We start from the raw sequence: 24,406 nt of genomic DNA, 5'->3' as shown, positions 1-24,406 counted from the left end.
TGGACTGGATTGGTCAATGAAAAATTATCTTTGCCAGGAACACAAAAACACATGAAGGACTGGATGAACTGTTCACGCCTTAAATGGAAGAGTTTGAGAGATTAAATAACATCAAATTTACTCATTTTAATTTTATGCGTTTTATTTTAATTTAATTTTGAACACATATGAACATTACATTTAGACAGCAACATTTTATTCTTTACTCAGTATTACAATTTATATGCTCAATGAACACATTTGCAAAAATAAAAAGGCAAGCGTGTTTGCCTTGTCCTTCTCCGCCTCTCTCGCCCTTCTTCCCATCACTCCACCCTTCTCCTAATTGTCGCTCTCATGGCTGCCTCCTCTTCACACTGTGCATCGAAGTACTCGCTCTTCACCTGCCCGCATTATTAAACTAATGTTGACATTTCGTTAGTTTGTGTAAAGTGAGCGTTTTACAAGGGCAGATGCACAGAGCCGAACCCTGAAAATGTTTGCCATGTAAAGTATGTAACAAGACAATGTAAAATGTAGCAAACTCTCTTCAAAAGTCAAAGAAGTGCATTTCTTTAACATGCAGAAACGTTTTTTCCTAAACCACATCTACTTTCCACTGTGTCCTTGATATGTGTCCCGTACATGTGATCCCGTCCTCTGTTCTCCACTCACCACATAAATTGACACCAAAGCACATATTCCGTCTCAAAAACACAATCCCACAACACACCACATACATCCAATCCACACCGCACAGTTCCACATAATGCACAAAATTCAACAGCACACCACTCAATTAAACTCCACTACATACCACACCACAACACAAAATTCCATTCTACAATATTCCACTCCATAACACACAATCCTATTCCATATAATTTCGATACACTAAATAACACATTTACTATCCACATAACTCCACGGCACACCATGCCATATAGTCAGTCAGAATACTTTATTTCGATAAATCAATATCATAAAAAGACAATAGTACTATACAAAGGTTACATGAAATACATTAGATTAATTACACACATTAAAAACAAAGTATACACGGTAAAAAGGAAATATCAAACCCTTTAAAAAATTCCTTAAAAATTCATAAAATGAAGTCATAAAAAGGGTAAAAAACATCAATCAATATGATTGCCCTGACTACCATTATCCATAGTGCAAAGATTATACTGAACTTCATCCCAATTCATTCCAATACATTTAAGGGCCATCAGTCATATTCTTGTTCCTAATCCTGACAGCACCCACTAAAAAACTGGCAACATGAAAAACGATCCTAGGGGTCTGTAATAATTGCAAATACAAAAGAGCCGGCTTAACCTGCAAGAACCCAGCCTCCTTTAAAATGGGGACCAAAAATTCCAACCTTAATTCCGTATAATGACCACAGAACATCAAAAAGTGCATTGTGTTCTGGGTGGAAAAGTTATCACAAGAACACGGCTTTGCATTTTCAGGGGTACTCCATTTAGGGAAATACCCAAGGTTTAAATGAATCATATTAAAATGGAATCGGGTTAAAAGAAACCTATTATATGGACGATTCACTATATTAAGATAGATTTCAGGTCCTTGTTGGCTGGATATGATAAGGTTAGTCCTCACAGTGTTTTTTTTTTTATTCCAATTGTTCTCTCTCCAAGCTTAACATTTGTCCCATTGCACCCTTAATTAGTGCAATGTCCTTTAAAGTTATTACCTCTGGTGAGGAAAAAAGCTCTGGTCTCCCTAGTTTAGCAAAACAGATTTTATTATATGTCAACCATTGAATCTTATTATTGTTATCTAATTGGAGACAATCTTTCAGAATGATATGATTCAGGGGAATTTCCTGATTTAGCCAGGTCTTCAACCAAGATATTAAAGGAGCCATTTTTATCATATCCGAAATGAAGCCTACCCCAAGTTCAGTATGAATAGTATATGAGGGAGTAGACTGTGGCACTGAGAGAACAGATCTCAAAAATTTGTTTTCGGTGGTCTGTAGACAATCTGGGGAATTGTAACCCCAAATTGAACTACCATATGTGGCCACTGCAAGGCATTTCGCTTTGTAGATTTTCATTAGTGCCTCTATAGGCCTGGCCCCCAATCTTTTAGAGAAACCCTGTAAAGCAGAGGTAGATCTTGCGAGGGAAATGTTTCTGTTTTTTAACTGCGGTCCCCAGTTCCCTCTTTCATCAAAGGTAATCCCAAGATAAGGGAATGCAGGTACTCTACAGAGTTCTTCATTGCCGCAGAAAAAAGTTTTAGAGTACTTCTTCCTGGAGCACCTACCCATCATCATAATCTGGGATTTCTTTGCATTTATTTTAAGGTCCAGGGAACCCATAAAATTTCCGAAAACATCGAGGAGCCGTTGTAGTCCAACCCCGGTCCGCGAAAGAAGGACAGCGTCATCCGCGTAGAGGAGAACTGGGATACCAAGTTCTCCTATACGTGGAATGTCAAGAGTGGCCTCCTTTAGTGCGGGTTCCAACGTGTTTATGTATATCGTAAAAAAAAGGGGGGCCAGGATACATCCTTTCCTGACCCCCCTATCAGAATTAAAATGGCTAGAACAGCGTCCCTCCGAGGTAACCCTGACGGAAGCTAGTAAGCCAGAATGTTAATCCGCCAGGAGGTTAACTAGAGCCCTATCAAATCCCATGTTGAGTAAGATTTTCAACAGCTTTGACCGATTTACAAGGTCAAAAGCTGATGAGAGGTCCATGAACCCCAGGTACATGGACCCCTCCTTGGCCTTGGTATATTTATCCAGTAGCAATTTCAGATTAAGACATTGGTCTAGTGTACTCCTTTTTGGTCAAAACCCATATTGCACATTGGACAGGACCCCTCTTTCATTCACCCACTCATTCAATTTAAGCAAAATGACCCTTCCCAGGATTTTGACCGAGGAGTCAATTAAGGAAATGGGTCTGTAACAAGAGGGGTCCTGCCTATCTCCCTTCTTGAAGACAGGAATGATGATCGATTTTTTCCACGAGGCCGGTATATTATCATAGTTTAAAACATTATAAACGTTACACAAGATCTTCGACCAGAATTTTGGTGCACATTTGAAGACATCTGCAGGGATTTCCCGTCAGGGCCAGGAGCCTTGTTTTTTAGGGTCAGTTCAATCACTCTTTCAACTTCTGAGACCTCGAAGGTTACCTTAGAACCCTCGGTACTAAGAGGGATGTCACCCATTTGTGTTTCATTACTTGGGTCAGAGTATATTTTGCCAAAGTGTTTAATCCAGCCCTCATCCGGGATGTTAGCCTCAAGTGGGGAATTCTCCTCACCTGAAAGTAATGGTTGGTTTACAATTTTCCAAAACAGCCCACTATTTTTCAGGGTATCCGGGGCAAGTAATTGAGCCCAAGCGTCGTCTTTCAGCTCTTTTTTCCTGTCTAGGATGGCTTTCTTGTACGCAGATCTTAAACTAGCTATTTGAGCACGGTCTTTTGAGGTGGCCTTCAAGGCCCTAAGTAGGTCACCATGTGCCCTAGAACATATTTTGTTAAACCATCTCTTACCATAATGCGTCTTCTGTCTTGAACCAACAAGTAAACCTTGATTAATTTCTCTACAGATGTCACCACACAATTAAACTCCACTACATACCACACCACACCAAAAAATTCCATTCTACAATATTCCACTCCATAACACACAATCCTATTCCATATAATTTCGATACACTAAATAACACATTTACTATCCACATAACTCCACTGCACACCATGCCATATAATTCCACTACCCAATTCAAATCCACACCACACAATTCCACGCCTCACAATTCCACAACTAACAATTCCTATCCAACCCACATAATTCCACTACATACCGCATACATACTCTCCATAACACATAGGTAAAGGACATTGTCATGTACAACACAAATAGCTCTCACTCAAGCAAACACAAGAGCTATTGCATTTCTAGTGCTCGTTCAAAAATATTCTGATAAATCTGTTGTCTGCTGATGTAGACCAATGTTACAAGTAGCCTGACAAGCACGTGATGTTTTCTGTTGCTCACCAATATTCTAGACCAGGGGCCAGATATTCTAACACTTGACACAACGCAACAAGACAATTTTCTGCGTTTCAACAAATGGAGAGGGCAGGAATGCACCATATTTACGAAGATAGGGTGCATTCCTGCTCTAAGTAATGAAGTAATGAAGTAATGAAAATATTCACGTTTAAGGGTAGTAGGCACACCACTTAGTAAATACACGTAAGGAGGCGGAATCCGAGCTTGGGACAGGGTCTCACAATGGCGGCATGATCGCCAAAGTTCAAGGGGGGGGGGGTTCCTCAAGGGGGTGGGAGTGGGAGGGGAGGGAGAGGGGTTGATAATAGAAAAATATATTCCTCATAGAACCAAAAAACTGGAGAAAACTCTATCAAATAGAAATGTTAGGCCTAGTGTCGAGACACATTTGAAATACTCATCTAAATCTAATGGGTAGTACTACTAACAAAGTAAAAATAATAACATGGAACGTGAATGGCCTGAGGGAGAGAAAGAAGTTGAATAGAATTTGCGAGTTCTTGAATAAATCGGGGGCGCACATTTTGTTGTTAGAAGAGACCCATCTTGAATCATTAGAATGTAAGGAAGCTTTTATAAATCAAAAGTGGATTCAAGACTTGCTTTGTTCTAGACAAAGTGGAAGCACTAAGGGGGTGGCAGTGATTATTCGGGCTAATTGTGGGATCCGAGTAGAAAGGTATGAAACAGATTGTTCAGGCAGATGGCTAACGGTCTCTCTGATTATGGATAATGTGAGATTTGCATATTATGGACCTAATTTAGACTCTTCAGAGGCCCTTCTAAATTTGAAAATTAGCCTTTCCGATATAAGTATACCTGTCATTCTTGTAGGCGATTTTAATTTAGTTTTTGATCCAAGTTTAGATCGTACCCCCAGGGCCGTTTTGTCCCCTCCTTACAAATCGAAAAGAGAATTGAAAAATATTATGAAAGATTTAAATTTAATCGATGTCTGGAGGATTAAAAATAGGGAAAAAAGGGATTATTCATTCTACAGCCATAGACATAGACATCATTCACGTATTGATTATTTTTTTTTGTAGACCAAGGTTTTTTTCTCGCAGTTGATGCTATTTCTTATATCCCTGCTATTCTATCTGACCACTCAATAGTTGAGTTAGTTATTAAGATCCAGCAAGAGACACGGAGTAGACGGTGGACTCTAGATAGATCTTTACTTCTCCAAGAAGATCTAAAAGATGGTATCTTGAAGCAGATGGCAGAATATTTCAGATTTAATAGTGCCACTGCATCTGACCAAATAATGTGGGAAGCTTTTAAACGTACTTAAGGGGTTACTTCACCACCGCCATGATCAGCAGGAATAAGGCCAGGAGAAATGCGGAGGAGGACTCTGTATCCTCAATAAAACAAAAGGAACAGCAGCTGCAGACAGCATCGTTAGATCAGCAGCAGAACGTGGTTGCTATCTAGAAAGAGCTGGAGGGATTAAAAGCTAAATATCAGGCTAGTCTAGACAAGATTATTAAGGATAGATGGGATGCCAGTAAGTTGCAGAACTTCTCGTACGGAGAAAAGTGTGGACGTCTCTTAGCATGGAAGGCTTGGATGGATAGGGCCAGAAACCAAATAAGTGGGTTAAAAATCAATAGCACAGGTACCATATCATATAGTAACGACCAGATATCTGAACAGGCTAAAACCTATATGCAAAAGCTATATACAGGGAATAGCGACCCGTTACCCCAAAGTGCAGGGAATTGGTTGGAACAACTTGACCTACCTCAGCTAACAGCGGCGGATAGTTCCTTTCTGAGTTCCATTATTAAGGAGGGAGAGGTATATACCCAGCTGAGAAAAATGGCGAAGGGAAAGGCAGCAGGCCCAGATGGGCTTCCAATTAAAGTTTACCAAATAGGTTCAGACATCATAGTGCCTGTCCTCACAACTTTATTTAATAAAATATCATTGACAGGAGATCCTATTCCTCAAACTTGGTTGGAGGCCCAGTTACGTTGGTCTTGAAACCTAATAAAGATCATCTGGCTATAGAGTCTTACCTGCCGATCTCACTGCTCAACACGAATTATAAAATCTTTGCCGGGGTCTTGGCAGCGAGATTGGCTAAGGTAATTAAATCAGTTGTGCACGAGGATCAGAGGGGTTCATGCCAGGGAGGCAGCTGAATGAATTAACCTTCCAGGCTATTGCCGCAATAGATTATGCCACTGACAAGAAACTCCCCTTAACAATTGTGGCGATAGATGCCGCTAAGGCATTTGACCAAGTTATCTGGCCATACCTCTGGGAAGCTTTGACTGGATTTGGATTCCCCAAAAATGTTATATCTTCAATCCAAATGTTATATCTAAACCCAAAAGCCAGAATTTTAGTTATTGGCGCTCTCACAGATTGGGTGAAAATATCTTGCGGTACAAGGCAGGGGTGTCCCCTGTCCCCTTTATTGTTTAATTTATATATTGAACCGCTGGCCACCCAGTTAAGATCAGATATGTTGATTACGCCTTTTCTTTTGCATGAACTAGTTTTAAAAATTGCATTATATGCAGATGACCTTTTAATGTTTACTACAAATCCTCAAGTGGCAATTCCCCGACTTTTCGATCAGGCTGAGGCCTTTGGTGAAAGCCAAGTGTATAAAGAGGTCTGTGGGCTCTTACAGCGTTGGTCTGGCCTTCCCTTAAATATCTTCGGGAGAGTAAACCTGATAAAAATGGTCATCTTGCCTAAGGTGACCTTTTTGTTTAATTCAATACCACTGAGTTTTAGCCCCAAGGATATAGCGATCATTCAGGGGAAAATAGGTTCCTTTATATGGAATTCAAAATCCCCTCGTATCTCCTGGAAAAAACTAAGGAGGAAATAGAGGCTGGCAGGGCTGGCACTACCGGACATATTAATCTACTGTCATTCATTCCACCTTAAAAACTTTAGGTTAATGGCAGATAAAGCAGACACGTCCTCAATGGGTAGGTTATTTCAGGCGCTATTGCAGGGTATTCCCCAAGGTCATGAATATTTCCTGTTTAAATTTGGGGATCCTAGATTTTACAAAAAAGTGAGGTTGAAGACCAACGCTGTAAGAGCCCACAGACCTCAGAGGTATTCTGAATTTGTGATCTTGGCAAGTTTTTATGGTGAATGAAAGAATGAAATAAACTAAGGAGGAAATCGAGGCTGGCAGGGCTGGCACTACCGGACATATGAATCTACTGTCATTCATTCCACCTTAAAAACTTTAGGTTAATGGCAGATAAAGCAGACACGTCCTCAATGGGTAGGTTATTTCAGGCGCTATTGCAGGGTATTCCCCAAGGTCATGAATATTTCCTGTTTAAATTTGGGGATCCTAAATTTTACAAAAAAGTGAGGTTGAAGATATTGGATACAGCCCTGAAGAATTGGGTATTCTTCAGGAGAAAGCTAGGAATCCCGTATTATATGCCTCAGGCTCCAATATGGGATTCCCCAGGGACACCTGAATGCCTGAAAGACCAATTATCAATTCCTCTTAGAATGGCAGGCATTTCACAATAGCAAGATCTCCAAAATACCATTTCTAATTTGACGGGTGGAACCTTAACTCGATTTAAGTACTACCAGCTGTCTAGCTGGTGGGCCACAATATCATGGGCCCCAGATGATTTAGTAGTTAAGATAGATGTAGTAAATAGAAAGGGAAGGTGGAAAAGAGAGGTATCCTATTGGTACGAGACTATGTTAGAGACAGAGAGAATTACGCAACAAGAACTCCATAAACAATGGGGTGGGGTAGCGGTTTTGGATTTTAATAATTTAGAAAACTTGTGGAAGGATTCATTTATGATGCTACATACAATAGTGAAGTCCGCACCCCTAAAAAGGAATCACTTATTCACTCTGTATAGAGTATACTTTTCACCATAAAAACTTGCCAAGATCACGAATTCAGAATACCTCTGTCCAAAATGTAAAGCCCCCGCTATGGATGACCTACACATGTTTTTAGAATGCCCTAGGCTCATACATGTTTGGTCACAATTAGAAGGATTCATAGCAGAAGTGTTGGACATACAATTTTCAATTACAGTCGTGACTGTTTTGTTTAGGCTGATTCCAGAGTACCAGCTTAATGACCTGGAGACTAAATTTGTTTTCTATCTAATGGTCTTAGCAAGAAGGGAAATATGTAAGGCCTGGAAGAATATCAATCCACCTGTTTTTGCTGAATGTTTAAAATACATCATTTACATCTCGGAGTTGGACATAGCCTGCGATAGTACCAGCTATGATAAAATCTGGGCGGCCTTAGTGGCATGGCGGAATAGATGAGCTAAAATTATATTCCGATGATTTCACCTGGGCTCTGTTGGTGCTTAGCCTCCAGTTAAACCGAGGGCCAAGGACAAATGCGAAGAACTGGAGTGGAGCAAGCAAGCAGAAGTGACCAAATCTCTTTTTTCTCCTCTGTTGTACATTGCTGAGGGCGGAACATCGTAACATTGGAGAGAAGAGAGGGGTCTCCCCATCTGGTAAACCCATCATTGGTATAGGAGGAATAAAAAAAAAAAACATCACTTTTTCATACATCTGGAGTTTTAGCCAATGTTGCCCTGGTACTTAGATCGATAGACATAGGATGAAACTGAAAAGTAGGGGCGGGCGGAATTTGCGTAGTCGCGCTACGCAAACCTCTGCGAAACTGTAAAAAATCTCCACGAGCATGCAAAAATTCCGCGAACACGTGGAATTGCTTGTTCCGCCCATTCGCAAAGCTTTTTCATGTTCACGAATGCTGTTTGCGTGCTAGGTGAGAAATATCTTGCGAACACCCATTCTGAAAGCGCGAACAAGCAAAAATTCAGCGAAGCCGCGGATTGCGGAATTTTTGGCAATTCCACGTTCTCCACGGAATGCAAAATCACCCAAATTCTGCTAGCGGTAGGGGATTTACCGCCCAGGCCTACTGAAAAGCACAGGAGATGGGGCAGTCCTCTGAGGAAAATTGCATTACTTTTTGCAAGAGTGTGAAAATAAGACTGTAGATATTTGGTGTTAGGAAAGCCCCTACTGTCCCTCATACCCATGAATTTGAGCACGATTTTTTCACCACCTAAAGTAGGAATCAGTGAGGAAATAGAAAAGGGGAATGTGTGCGAGAGAGATGGCAAGAGAGAGTGAATGAGAGAGATAAAGACAAAGGACTGGATCTCACTCTCAGGAATGGCATAATCTCAGATGAGGGCTAGCTCAACACTACCTCAATGCTGGAGGAAAACGAGCACACTGAACCTGCTCCAGAGGAGACAAAGTACAACTGGTATGAGAGAATATGGATATGGTGGCTTTAAACAGTATATCAGTAGTTTGATACGCTTACCGTTTTCACCGGCAGATATTACTGTATGGAGCATTAAGCAGACACTAATGACCTCAAAATGGCACCGCAAACTCAAAGGTCAGAATCTAGCTGGCAAGTGAGAGAGGAAATAGGCAATCACTGCACCAAGGAGGGCCTATTTGGGAAGAAAATAATGTAAGCGAGAGGTGGATAATGTGTATGAAAGTAGAGAGCTAAAGTAACTAAGGAAACATTGCTATGAAAATTTTATTTTATCGTATTTATGTCATTTGTACAGCGCCTCAAACACCCCAAATGGGGTATCTCCGCGCTCGGTCAGTGGTAAGAGGGGGGTAGTAGACAGTGGAGGAATGGACCATGATTAGAACAAAAAGGTTTTTAGTTTTTTCCCGAAAATCAAATAGTTAGGGGAAGATCGGATGTCCAGGGGAAGATCGTTCCAGAATTTGGGGGCAAGATAGGAAAAGGATCTGCCTCCCATTCTGGTTTGTTTAATACGGGAGATTCCAAGAAAACCTTTCCCTTCCGAACGAAGAGTACGCGAGGGAGTGTATTTGGACAGTTTTTTGGCAAGATAGGCTGGTCCCAGTTGGTTTAGACTTTTGAATACTGTGCAGCAGATTTTAAAGTGTATTCTTTTGCGAATGGGAAGCCAATGAAGTTTGCGTAGAAGAGGAAGAGAGGGAGTACGATACAGAGAACTCGTAACAAGGCGGGCCGCCGTGTTTTGTACAACCTGCAGGCTCTGAATAGCAGATTCCTTTGCGGAGATCAACAAAGCATTGCTGAAGTCTAGGCGGCTAAGAACCAGTGCATGAATCAGGGTCTTAAGTGTGGAAGAAGGAAGAAAATGGAAAACTTTGCGCAGTAGGCTAAGAGCGTGAAAGCATGCTCGTTTAGTAGCGCTTATGTGTTCATCCATATTCAAGTTGTTATTTAGGAGAACCCCAAGGTTTTTGACTACTGGCTTGGGTGTGGGGGCTACACCAAGTTCTTCGGGCCACCACCTGGGGGTCCAACAGTACGTGGCATCTTTGAAGAGCATGATTTCCGTTTTACCTGTATTGAGCTGCAAGAAATTGCAGCTCATCCAGGAAGAGATTGCCTTCATTCCCTTTGCAAATGTATCTTGGATATTAGGGTTATTTTTATCAAAAGACAAAAGAAGTTGCGTATCATCTGCGTAGGAAATTGGGTTAAACCCCATGTTCCTAAGAAGTGACGCTAGGGGGGCGATGTACACATTAAATAGGGTCGGGCTGACCCAGGAGCCCTGAGGAACGCCTTTAGTTACCGCTGTGGTGCTAGATTTAAAGGGTCCAAGATTAACTGTTTGAGTTCGGTCTTTGAGGAAGTCCTTCAGCCATTCAAGGGCAATACCCCGAATGCCGATAGAATGTAATCTGTCTAGCAGGATCTGGTGGGAGATAGTATTAAACGCGGCCGACAGGTCGAGCAGCATAAGAATTACTGCCCGGCCTGCGTCCGCTTGCATACGAATGTCATCTATCACATTGACCAAGGCCAGTTCGGTGCCGTGCCGAGGTCGAAACCCTGATTGAGAAATATCAAGGCAGTTAGAGGACTCCATAAAGGCTGAAAGGTGCTTATTAATGTGTTTTTCTAGCAATTTGCTAACAGAGGAAGCAGTGAAATGGGTCGGTAGTTTGTGACAACATTCAATGGTAATTTGTCGTTTTTCTTGATTGGCATGACCTGCACAGTTTTCCATTCTTTAGGAAGTGTGCCTTGGCTGATGGAGCAGTTAAGAACAGGACACAGGGGTTCCGCCAATTCTGTTGCGAGTTTTTTTACGCTTTTAGCTGGTATGAGGTCTAGAGGGGACCGGATTTTGCAGACTTTAGTAGGTTCTCTGTGTCCTGTATCGTGAGGAGAGGGAAATCTTTCAGTGTGCACAGATTGGGGGGGTCAGCGGATCCTAGCATAGGGGGAGGTCTGGAGTTGTTGTTAGAGGAGAATATTTTGTTGTATATGTCCTCTATTTTTTGTGTGAAGTGATCGGCAATGTTGTCACATAAGGACTGGGAAAACTCTTCCTCCGGATTGCAGGCTTTGGGAGTGATCAGAGTATTAAGAATGTGGAACAAAGTTTTTGAAGTATTTTCCGCTTGATCGATTTGGGTGGGTATGTAATTCTTCCAGGCTTTCCTGAGATTTTTGTGATAGTTGTGAAGGGCAGATTTAAATTTTCCTTTGGTCAGCATGTTCTTGGAGCGGCGCCAGAGTCGTTCAAGGTTTTTACACCTGCTCTTCTCTATTCTAAGCTCTGTCGAATACCAGGGGGTCTGGGGACGAGTGGGAGGTGCTGCCCGTTTTTTCATAGGAATCAGGGTATCTATGGTGTTTCTGATAGAATCTTGAAAGGTCTTAAAACGTCCTTCAACAGTGTCAGTGGGTAGGTAATTTGGGGGGGGGTCAAAGTTTCATTAAAAAGTGTGGATGTGAGCTTGTGCCATTGCCTGTGACTATAGTTTGCTGGGGAATTCTTTTGCACATACTCCCGGGGACCCATCAAGTCAAATGAGGCCATCGAATGGTCTGATCAGATAAGAGGGTGGATGGATTTATAGGTGGTCTCATTGGAATTAGATAGTACCTGATCCAGGGTATGACCAGCCTTGTGCGTGGGAACATCATTCTATATATCATGCTATATATCATGAATGGCCATACATACGAGTCCACCCTAATGCACTGAAGTGTAAGTGTACCCAAAACCAGAAAGTGAATTTATTGAACACCATGGGCCCGATTCAAAAAAGTAATCGGACACAAAATCCTAACTTTACGACGTTCGGTATTCACAAAAGGAATTTAGTAGTAGTAAAGTTTGGATTCTTAACTTTACTACAACTAAACTGTGAAAAATCCTAACTACACGACTTTGGGTATTCACAAAAGGCATTTAGTAGTAGAAAAGTTAGGATTCCTAACATTACTACAACTAAAAGCCTTTTGTGAATACTGAAAGTCAAAAAGTTAGGATTTTGTCTCAGATTACTTTTGTTAATCGGGTCCCAGGTCTTGTAGTCTAGTGTTCCCCACCTCCTCAGCTTTCATTGGCCTGTTTTCCACATCTCCAACCCCTGTTAACCTTGTGCCTGATTATGAATATTTGCGGAGCCTTAATCCTGATAGACTGCCAATGTAGTGAGCAGCTGAGAGGTCAAGGCATATCTAGGTTGCTTACTGGACTTAACCAAGGGAAACATCCTTAACCCCACATGCGCTACTCGGCATGCCATTATCCCACATTTTTTACAACACAAAATCGTTTACAACAAAGGGCTTTATACGGCAAACTATTACAACGCACTCCCCAAAGTAACACCCCATGGAGTTAGAATAGTAAATTGCATTGTAATGGGGAATGCGTTGTAAATCCCTCCATTGGAAAAGATTTTGTGGTGTAAAAACTGTGGGGTAATGGCACGCAGAATAAAAGTGTGCGGGGTAAAGTGCCCTATTCCTTTACCAATAGCCAAAATAAGGTTTTCACATATATTAGCCAGTCCTGATTCTATGCCTAGATAGGGTCTAAATCTAGGCTGGCAAATGTGCAGGATGATGTTCTGCTCCATATATACATTCTAGAAAGGGGTCTTCAAGCTTTTCAATAGTGAGAGCTACTTCTGCCTAATGAAATCCATCCTGAACTAATGTCTAATACAAGGGCACATGAAGGCCATACAACTTAAACGCTGCTCCTAAATTACACCGTCCTGCTATATTGAGGACATATTACTCATGGCATAAGAGCTGCATCTTCTAGGATACCCCTGGAGCTGTTTTGTCCCTTTACTCATGTTATGAATCAGCTGTGAGAGGTGAGTGCCTTACTACGGTTTGTAGTCTCCTTATCATGAAAAACATGGGCTGACATTATACTCCTACAAATAGCCCCCTAGAGACATCCAGAACCTTCTTAAGTTCGCCAACATCCATTAGTTGATGTGCAGAAACAGGCCCTGTATTAACGGTTCAAAATTAGGAATAGCACTAACATGTGGCAACAATGGTACATATTTATTTTTGCACTAAAGGTATCACTGCTGTATGAGAAAAAGCCGAAGTACTCTCAGGTCTACAAACACACACACACAATAAGTCATAAGGTTATGTTTATATATTTCATTAATAACCATGAGCATTAGGAATATTTACATGCAGACTTCATAGCGCTTTACAAGAAAGCATCTTTAAAGCTATCACCATACCTGACCAAACCATGTCTAAGAGGTGGTCACACTTCCATGTAACAGGATATCTTTTGTTCTGCCTTCCCCTGCTTGATCTTGGCTTAGCAGCAGGAGGGCAGAGACCTGTCTCTGGTCGGCAGCAGCCCTGGCTTGCTGTCCGGATCTGGAAGACTGGTACCAGGAGCACAGAGGGCCTCCCTGAGGAGCTTTACAGTCCATGGAATCATACCTCCCACACCCTTTACAGTGTGGGGGTATGATTCCAACATGTTTGATACCAAACATGACAGGGTTCGTTACAGCCAGTTTAGAGATGGTCATCTCATAATGATGCTTGGTCACTCTCTATGTTATAATGGCTGATTCACGTACAACCCGGGAAAATGGACTCTGAAGGTTGTAGGAGTGCCTGCTCATGCAGGGGCACCCTCACACTCAGGACCAAACACCCTGCCTGCAGGATTGAAAGGCCTGCCTTAGGGGTGACTTACAGGTTTTAAGTGTAGTGACCTCAGATATAGGGAAACCTATATCTGTCGGAAGTGGTGCTAGCACCTAGCTTACACAGGCTGCAATGGCAGGCTTCAAGTCTCAATTTTAGTGGTCTCTCATGGGTGGCATAAAACATGCTTCAGCCCATGGGAGACCGCTGGTGTACCTATGCCCTTGGTACCTTGGTACCATATATCAGGGATTTACAAGAGTACTCTTGTTGCCAATCTGGAGTGTACCTAGGTACTCACAATGTCCAATTTAGTGAAGAAGAGCAGAGACTGGGGTCCTGATTAGCAGGAGCCCAGTCAAAACACTCCGAAAGACATAATGACACCAGCAAATAGTGGGGGTGACTATGCTAGCAGATCCTACTTTCCTACAGTAACTTATTGTTTGTTGCTTTACATCCATTGAATGCTAGGCCATGAGAGTTTATTGTATGGGGCTCAGACAGTCTTTCTGGCCAAGGGCAAAGATTTGTGTTGCATTTAAGAAAATGTTTGGAGAAGGATATATTTTGTTTGTAATATGCAGTATTACTTTTAAACGTTTTATTTACTCTCCACAGATTCCCCCAAGATAATTGACCGTCGTTCAAAAACAAGTAAGTAGACTGTTGTGTTTAAATAATGGTTTGGGTCCCCTACAGTAAGATAGGTACACTCTTGATTTGTGGAAATTATTTATATTCTTATTTTCCAGGTGTATTCTAAAGAAAGGGGTTTGTGGAAATGTGTTAAGTCATAGATGAGACTGTAGGGGTACAGTACAGAATAAAGCAATACTGAGAGGAAAATATTTCATCTAATATTCTACTGCGCATGCAATTGAAAACTGTTGTATCATGTCCTCTTTTGTTTTCAAGAGTTCCAACTCTAAAGTACACTGCACTGTTGGAAGTTTAAATTGATGAGACGTATTCTGTATGGTGCCATTGGGTTCTCTCTGCTATTAATAAAGTGTAGAAACTCTCTGCGGAGCTGCGAGATACTGGAATGTAACTTTGCCCAAAAATGGCTTTTCCAGTTAACCAAAGAAACAGAAAAACAATGCCTGACAACATTCACTGTTTTAATTGAACTAATTCCCTGCTTACACAGTACATTTTTCTAAAACACCACTTAAAGAAGAGCTTACAAAATAAAACAGAACTGGTGCCCCAGTCCTTGGTTTTTTCCGTCTGCATCACACATTTGTTTTGCACTCCATGAAGTACAATTTGAAGCTTGTAAGGTGTGAGTCATTGTCCTACTCTGCTCAGCTTCCTGTAGCATTTATCCAGAAGAATTCTGTGTTTTTTCTGGTGTCCTTCATTTTTTGCTAGTTTTCTTGCTTATTACAGCTAGAGCTTCAAATACTACTTTTCATGCTTTAGCTTCCAAAGGTTCAAAAGTAGTATAGACTCTCAGTTCCCAACTTAATTTCTGGTCATAATCCTTGAAAATGACTCCTCTAAGTTCTGGTGATGTTCTCTATTACTGCACCAATTGTCTGTACATGGGTTTGCACGTGTGGATCCTCTGGTAGCTGCGCTGATGTAAACTTTTGACTCAATCATCGGTCTGCCACAGGACTGTAGGGACTTCGTGCATACTCGCATCTCCTCAATTAGAGCAGCATAGCTGTCACTCATTTTTAACACTCAGGACCGCTATGCCGACATGGCAATTCCTGGTAGATAAACAGCTCAATGTCCGACACAGAGTGAGAAAACTCCCTTTGTGTCAGTGCAGTTGCTACTTTGTGAGTTTGTTCTTGTAGAACAAAATAGTTTGCCAAGTGGGGGCATCAAACATTGCAGCCGCTCAGTCACAGATCAATGACTTAGTGAAGCCATTGCAGCAACGTCTCCCAAGGAGGTTACAGTGATACAACAAGCATGGCGGGAAATTCAGAATTTAGTAGGTGATCCTCTCCTAGGAGAGCAGAACCAATATTCTCCTCTGAAAGCAGTTGGTCGGATGCCGGAAAGGAACTCAATGACCTGTATGTCATCACAGTAATTTGTGAGAATCTCCATTTGATTTGTACGCTTTGAATGCAAACCCTGTGTGTAGATTTGCACAGCGCATTATCACCTGGGAAGGTTTCCTGGCCCTGAGCAGGTGTGTGTCTAGTTACACCTAGTGCCCAGTGGGACTACTTCTTGGTTTACTGTGGACGAAAGAAGTCTATTGTGGTTGGGACTGAGATTAGTGTCAAAATGAAGGAATGCTAATGTAAAAGTGTTTCTGATGGATACTTCCAGCTGCAGATTTCCCGCCTCAGATTTAGACCCAGGCACCATACTGGATCTTTAAGATTTTGTAGGTGTTGTTATGGAGCCCCATGCTGGCACTATATTACCCCGAAAGTGATTGAAGTAGAGCCAGATATAAGTACCACCCATTTATTCTGACGTCAATGCCTTTCTTTCTCCACTCATGACACAGCTATTAGCAAAGACATCATTATCTTTCTGATAGATACATCTGCCGTGTGGATTCCTCACCTTGTGAATACCCCTTGCGTCAGCAACATTCGGAAATTCTTTTTTCGTAGCCTCGCGCCGACGTGGGCTCCTGACGTCATAGAGACACGACCTCGCTCGCGACTCCGCTGACGTCACCGACGCCTATAACAGGCCCACGCCGGCGTGATGACATCAGTTCCCTTTTTTCCGCGTCGTCGACGCTAACGGTTTCGGGATACTCTGTAGCCATTAGTACATTGTTACTTCGTTTCTTCGATTCTCCATTCTCAAATATTTCTGTTCTGTTGTCATGTCGACAAAGAAGACCGGGTTTAAGCCTTGCAGAGAATGCGGGAAGATGATGCCCGTTACGGACCCTCACCAAGACTGTATCTGGTGTTTAAGCTCGGATCATGACGTCGAGGATTGTTCATCTTGTCAAAAGATGAATCCGAAGGCTCTTCGTGAGAGGGAATCTAAACTTCTTGTTGCCAAACTTAAAGCAAGTAAGGTTAAAAAATCCTCAAAGCGTCCGAAGAAGTCGAGATCCAGGTCAAGGTCTCGAGAGGCGTCGGCCTCGAAGTCATCGTCCGGTCATGCTTCTGGTTCCCACAAGAAGCATAAGAAGAGGAGACACGGATCACGTCATCATTCCAGATCAAAGTCTCCCAAAAGGATGAAGTCGAAGGTTATTCCTACTCATGAGCCGGTAGGTGAGGCTTCACCTTCGGAGTCGGTGGTCCATTCTCCGACTCCTGTTCCAGATCCGACTCCGACTCCGTCTCCGGCTCCGTCTCCGGCTCCATCTCTGGCTCCATCTCCGGCTCCGGAAGACGCCGATGGAGTTCCTGTTGAGGAAGGGACTTCGAATCCTGTTGAGGAAACAGATTCTAATGTGCCTCGTGGTCAGCCTGAGCATCCACCATTCCCGACTCCAGGTCAGGACCCTTCTGCGTTTTTAAACGCGATGTATGGTGTTTTCTCGAGGTCGTGGTACCCCTCTGGAGCACCTTCAGGTCCCATGGGTCCGATGGCTTTCAATTTGGGTGTTCCACACTCGTATGCTCCGGCACCCTTCATGCCGTATATGCCGGCTCCGACTCCGTTGTGGCAGTACCAAGCTCCACCGAGGTCGACGCCGGTGTCGACGCCGGCTCGGCCGAAGTCGACGACTCCGGTCCCGGCGTCACCAACTCCCTTGGATTCTATGGGGCAGCCTTCTAAGCCCTCAGATTCGATTCCGAAGTCTGCTCCGGCGCCGTCGAATTCGGCGTTGAATTCGGCTGCACTTCGAGTCAAAATGAGGTCTCGTAGAGAGTCTCAACGGCTTCTGGAGGAGCGTAGAGTTACTGATTCATCTTCTGAGGTGGAAGAAGGTGAATTGGAAGGGGATTGTTTCGAGGACCTGGCGGATGCTAGTGGTCTTGAGTTTTCACCGGAGTGGTCTTTGCCTTCTGGATCTGATGCTCCCTCCAGAGATGTCCAACCTTATCATGTTGTCATGAAGAAGGCAGCAGGACTTTTAGGTCTGACTTTGCCCTCTGTAGAGTTTAAATCGAATTTGTTGACAGAGGTTCTCCATTCTCCTAGTTCATCAGTGGAACCTTTGCTCCCATTTAACGATGCCTTAAAGGATCCTATAATGGAGGTTTGGAAAAAGCCTTTTTCTGCTCCTGCAGTTGCAAAGAGTGTGGCTAGGAGGTATAGAGTGGCTCCTGAGGATCCTGCTTTCTTATCTTCGCATCCTTCACCTGAAAGTTTGGCGATTCAGGCTGCTTGCTCTAAGAAGTCTGTTGGGGCTTTTCCGCAGGTGCCTGGCGACAAAGAGGCAAAGAAACAAGATCAGGTCGCGAATAAGATTTTTTCTTCGTCCAGCATGGCTTTGAAGTCTTCTAACGCCACTTGCCTCATGGGAAGGTACATCCATGCTCTTATGGACTCTATAAGATCTTTGGTCCCTAAGGTTCCTGAAGCTAGTAGAAAGGACTTTGAAGAGGCTTTATCTGACACTCAGGCAGCGGCTCGTCAGGTCATCCAAAGTGGACTTGATACAACAGATTCTGTGGCAAGAATTATGGGCACGGCGGTTGCCACGAGGCGTTCAGCCTGGTTGAAGTCATCTGACTTCTCAGCGGATGTGCAGTCTGCATTATTGGATTTGCCTTTCGATGGCGAGGGGCTTTTTGGAAAGAAGGCAGACGCGGCCTTGGAGAGATTCAAGGACAGCAGGGCAACTGCTAGATCTCTGGGCCTTCAGGTCAGGGGTTCTACGACCAGGAAGTTTAGAGGGTTTGGTCACTCTTCCTTTCGGTCGTATAGACCAGCTCAGCAGCAGCAGCAACAACAGCAGCAGCAGAATACCTTGTATAGGTCTTACAGAGGGAAACAGAGATCACGTCCTCGAGGTCGTCAGGTCTCTTCCTCCTCCACCTCCTCCAACCTCCCAGCCACAGAAAAGCAGCCCTAGATCCGCCATTCAGGATCATGTGGGTCCAGTGGGGGGCCGGCTTACCTACTTTCTACGAGATTGGGAATCGGTTACATCAGATCTTTGGGTTCTCAATCTCGTAGAGAATGGGTATGCCCTTCCCTTTCGGGAATTCCCTCCCAATTACCCTCCTTGCCAGGGATATTGCTCAGAGGAACATCTGTTACTCCTACAGGAGGAAGTCCAAACACTTTTGAGAAAAGGTGCGATAGAGGTGGTTCCAGAGCAGGAAAGGGGTCAGGGATGCTACTCCCGGTATTTCCTGATTCCCAAAAAGGATGGCAGGCTTCGTCCGATCCTAGATCTCAGGATCTTGAATTTTTATCTGAAGCAGGAGAAATTCAAGATGCTCACCCTTGCTCAGGGTCTTCAGGCTCTGCTGGAAGAAGACTGGATGGTGTCACTCGACTTGCAGGTTGCGTACTTTCACATCCCAATCCTGAAGTCGCACAGGAGGTATCTCCGTTTTACGGTTGGGTCACAACACTACCAGTTTGCGGTCCTTCCTTTTGGACTTACTACTGCACCTCGGGTCTTCACCAAGGTGATGGCAGTGGTGGCGGCGCATCTCAGAAGATCGGGGATTCCGGTATTCCCGTATCTGGACGATTGGCTGATCAAAGCAGAGTCGTCAGAGGTTGTGCTTCATCATCTGCAGGAGACAACCCAGTTGTTGTACAGGTTGGGTTTTTCAATAAATGTACCCAAGTCTCACCTGGTGCCCTCCCAGCGCAACCTGTTCATAGGTGCAGTACTGGACACAACCGTATGTCGTGCATTCCCTCCCCCTCAAAGGATTCGCTACATACGGGAGATGATTCCTTTATTTTACAATGGAGCGGTTGTTCCAGTCCTGAAGGTCCTTCGCCTGCTCGGTCTGATGGCTTCATGCATACTGTTGGTCAACCATGCACGCTGGCACATGAGGGCTCTCCAGTGGTGCCTCCGCAAGCAGTGGTATCAGCACAGCGGAGATCTCAGGGAGTCAGTGAGGATCTCCGGAGAAGCTGCAGCGGATCTGTCTTGGTGGGGCGTGGAAGGCAATCTGTCCCAAGGAATGCCTTTTCAACTTCCCCCATCGGTGGCCACGGTGATATCGGATGCATCCACTCTCGGGTGGGGTGCTCATCTGGGGGATCTGGAGGTCAAGGGCCTTTGGTCTCCAGAGGAAAAGTTGCTTCACATCAACCTTCTAGAATTGCGGGCGATACGTTTGGCGCTCAAGGCCTTCCTCCCTTCCCTTCGCGGTCAGTCGGTTCAGGTCCTAACGGACAACACGACCGCGATGTGGTATATCAACAAGCAGGGAGGAGTGGGGTCGCAGTGTCTCTGCAGAGAGGCTCTGCGTCTCTGGTCCTGGGCTCAGGACCATCAGATTTGTCTAATGGCGAATCATTTGGCCGGAGTGTTGAACGTTCGTGCAGACAGTCTCAGTCGGCAGTTCTCTGCCGACCACGAGTGGAGGCTTCACCCGGAGGTGGTTCACGACATCTTTCGGATGTGGGGGACTCCTCGGGTGGACCTGTTCGCCACTCACGAGAATGCGCACTGTCTGTCTTTCTGCAGTCTCCAGTATCCGATGCAAGGAGCCTTGGGGGATGCGTTTCAGTTGAGTTGGAAAGGTCAACTCCTTTACGCGTTTCCCCCCATACCCTTGATTCCTCGGGTTCTGAGGAAGATTCTCCTAGGCCGGGCCCAAGTCATATTGGTCGCCCCGGATTGGCCAAGAAGGGTGTGGTATACAGATCTTCTCCACCTCTCCTCTCACCCGCCGCTCCGTCTCCCTCACAGGGCAGACCTCCTCTCTCAGATGGAGGGGCAGGTTCTACACCCCCACCTCCAGACATTGCACCTTCATGCCTGGAGATTGAGCGGGGCAACCTGATTTCTTTTTCCCTCCCGCCTGACGTTGTGGATGTCATCTTGTCAGCCAGGCGTGACTCCACTAAGTCCGTCTATTCTTATAGATGGGCGAAATTTGTCTCGTGGTGTGGGGAAAGGTCTATTGATCCTTTGAAGGCCCGTTTATCTCATGTTCTTCAGTTTGCCCTTTCTCTGGCGCAACAGGGTCTTGCCGTTGCTACAGTGAAGGGCTATCTTTCTGCGCTGTCAGCTTTTCTCTGTCTGCCTGACCAGCCTTCTCTTTTTAAGTCACCTGTGGTTTTAAGGTTCTTAAAGGGCCTTTTTAATAAGTTTCCTCCTGTCCCTTTTATTGTGCCTCAGTGGGACTTGAATCTGGTCTTGACCTTCTTGATGGGTGCTCCTTTCGAGCCTCTCCACAAATGTCCCTTGAGGCTTCTTACCCTTAAAGCGGTTTTCCTCGTGGCAATAACCTCGGCAAGGAGGGTAAGCGAGCTTCAAGCTCTTTGTCACAAGCCCCCTTTCTTGTCCATACATGCTGATCGAATGGTTCTCAGGACCAGGGCTGCTTTTCTGCCTAAGGTGGTAACTCCCTTCCACCTAGGACAATCCATTACTTTACCTTCCTTCTATCCTCCCCCTCACCCTTCTAAGGAGGAAGAGAGACTGCACCGTCTGGACCCTAAGAGGGCGGTGTCCTTTTACTTGGACAGAATCAAGGACTTTCGTTTGGAGGACCAGCTCTTCGTTGGATTTGCTGGCTGCAAGAAAGGGAGAGCGGTCCATAAAAGAACTTTATCGAGATGGATCGTCCTCTGCATAAAGATCTGCTACTCTTTGGCCGGTAAGGAACCACCAGAGGGTATAAGGGCTCATTCAACTAGAGCTAAATCTTCGACCTCTGCATTGGCTAGAGGTGTGCCTGTTGAGGATATTTGTAGGGCGGCAACTTGGTCTTCCCTCCACACTTTCGCGAAGCATTACTGCTTAGACTCCGAAGTGAGGAGGGACGGTCACTTTGCGCGCTCTGTCCTTCAGGATTTCCTGGTCTAGAAGAGTGGACGCCCTCCTCCGGGGGTGGGGACTGCTGTGGGACTCTATTCACAAGGTGAGGAATCCACACGGCAGATGTATCTATCAGAAGAACAAGTTACTTACCTTCGGTAACGCTTTTTCTGGTAGATACTATATCTGCCTGTGGATTCCTCACTGACCCACCCGCCTCCCCGTTGTCCACTCTTCTTTGCCAGAGTTACTGTATTGTAATGTATATATATATTTTGTTGTCAAGGAAATGTTCCAATTTCTTTCCTGCTTTTGCTTAACACTGTGTGTTTTGCCTTGATTATTGTGTACTATGTATACTTGTATATTTCTACTGTCATTGGTCCGTCCGTGTGCCTCGATGGCACGGAAAAAAGGGCGGAACTGATGTCATCACGCCGGCGTGGGCCTGTTATAGGCGTCGGTGACGTCAGCGGAGTCGCGAGCGAGGTCGTGTCTCTATGACGTCAGGAGTCCACGTCGGCGCGAGGCTACGAAAAAAGAATTTCCGAATGTTGCTGACGCAAGGGGTATTCACAAGGTGAGGAATCCACAGGCAGATATAGTATCTACCAGAAAAAGCGTTACCGAAGGTAAGTAACTTGTTCTTTTGGCTCAGATTCTGATCCTGTGCCAGATCAGAGAACACTCCAGGATATTATTGATGATGATGATGATCTGCACTAACCTCATTTCACCGATGATAGCATATACATTAATTTGTAAAGTGCCAGTGGGTTTGGCACCTCCACTGCGGCACAGCTCAACTCGTTACATGGGTCACCATTGATGAAACATGCCTAGTTTGTGGTGCTGGTTTAAAGGATATCTAAGGTACTAGAATTACAGCTGTCTTTCTACAGCCAAAGCTGGCAACATCTTGCCTCCATTTAAAGGTGCCCTCACGGATACTCTGATTTCCAGATTGAAACTGTTAGCAAGCAGGTGCCCAGAGATCATAAACCAGCACCTAGAGATGCTGATTTTTCTCACAAAGCACCCTACTTTAGAGACCCTTATTGTCCAGGCATCGAGCAATAAGGTGAACCCTAATTCACTTCCTACCAATTCTTTGACCAGGAAACCCAAAAGTATTGATGCCTTTGGCTGAAGTGTTTTCCTCGGTGTACTTGGAACTGCAGTACTTTAACACAGTCTGACTATTGAGCTAATATTCACATGACCTTTGGGACATGGCCATCATGATATTGCCAGTAGTCCCACATGACCAAAGGGCTTCTCTGTTCAGACCATGCATGATGGCTAGGACACTGCCACATATGTAATCTGTGCCGGTATGGATCCTGCTGAATGCATTGGCACAACGCTTGGGCACCAGTGTTGGACTTGAAAGACATGCCTGGATGTGGTCCATTGATTCTGTGGCAAAATACAACTATGATAATTGACATGCACTTTGCTGGGTCCTGCCTGTCCGGAGATAAGGTGGACTCTGCTTTCAAACGCTTTATAGGCAGCAAAGCTAAGGCCCTTTCTTTGAGGCTAATGACCTGTGGCAAACAATTCCTGTACCAGTTCTGGAAATGTAGGGGCTGTTGCAGAGGACTGGTGTATAGGTAGAGGCAGCATTTCACGGCAAATGATTCAGCTAAGTCCTTCTTGGATTGCAGACGCAAAACTGACTGACAACGCATGGGACAGTAAGGGCATCAGTATTCCAACTCCTCTTCCTCTGCTGAAACAGCCAAGCACCTTTAGTTTAACTTCCGCAGCCCATGCCCAACCAGTGGGGTGGCAGTATTGAGCACTAAGCCAGACAACACTCATGGTGAATTTAGTGGCCTTTGATAACCATGGAAAGCTCTCAAAATGGTAGCTGTGGAGAGCAGCCTTCAGGCTTAGTCCATAGTGTTAAGCAGCTTGTTTTGCCACATTTAAGTGACCGAGTAGATTAGATGAAAAAGAACCACAGTGTTTTATAAAAGTAAATCAATGGCCTGTGGATTCCTCACCTTATGAATATCCCCATCTCCAGCATTCCGCGGCAATTTTTTCCTAGCTCCCCGCGCCGACGAGGTCGTCATAGAGTCATGGCTCCGTATGTGACTCAGCATGATGTCACTGGAGCCATATGAAGACCACTTCGGCGTGATGACGCCAGTTCCCTTTTTTTTGCGCTGTCGACGCTAACAGATTTTCTGGGACTCTCCTATCTTTCTTCCTGATACTTTATTACAAGTGTTTCTTTGTTTCTGATTTTACCATGTCTGTTCAGAGGAAGTCGGGATTCAAGCCCTGTAAGGAATGCAGAGGTCATATGTCGATCACTGACCCGCATGATGACTGTCTTTGGTGTCTTTCATTAGATCATAACGTCAAAGGTTGTTCTTCCTGCAGGAAAATGAACCCAAAAGCATTGAAGAAAAAGAGAAGCCAAACTTTATATGTCTAAAGTAAGAAAGGAGAAAAGGGGCCGAAAGCGGTAGAAGTCGAGGTCATCGACTTCGCAT

At 44.4% G+C, this 24,406-nt stretch overlaps 1 protein-coding gene across 1 annotated transcript in view; it reads left to right on the top strand.

The window, feature by feature from the left end:
* Positions 1-24,406, top strand: part of LOC144828412 (uncharacterized) — a 2,343,931-nt gene that overhangs the window by 1,432,591 nt on the left and 886,934 nt on the right. Inside the window, exon 16 of the mRNA XM_078686536.1 lies at positions 14,660-14,695. Within this exon, the coding sequence (XP_078542662.1) occupies positions 14,660-14,695 (36 nt within the window). The remainder of the gene's footprint in view (positions 1-14,659; positions 14,696-24,406) is intronic.

The sequence above is a fragment of the Lissotriton helveticus genome, chromosome 4_1 (assembly GCF_964261635.1).
Source record: "Lissotriton helveticus chromosome 4_1, aLisHel1.1, whole genome shotgun sequence".
In the NCBI taxonomy this organism is placed as follows: Eukaryota; Metazoa; Chordata; class Amphibia; order Caudata; family Salamandridae; genus Lissotriton; species Lissotriton helveticus.
Note: the sequence above shows the minus strand (reverse complement) of the source record. Positions and strands in the feature narration are given on the sequence as shown.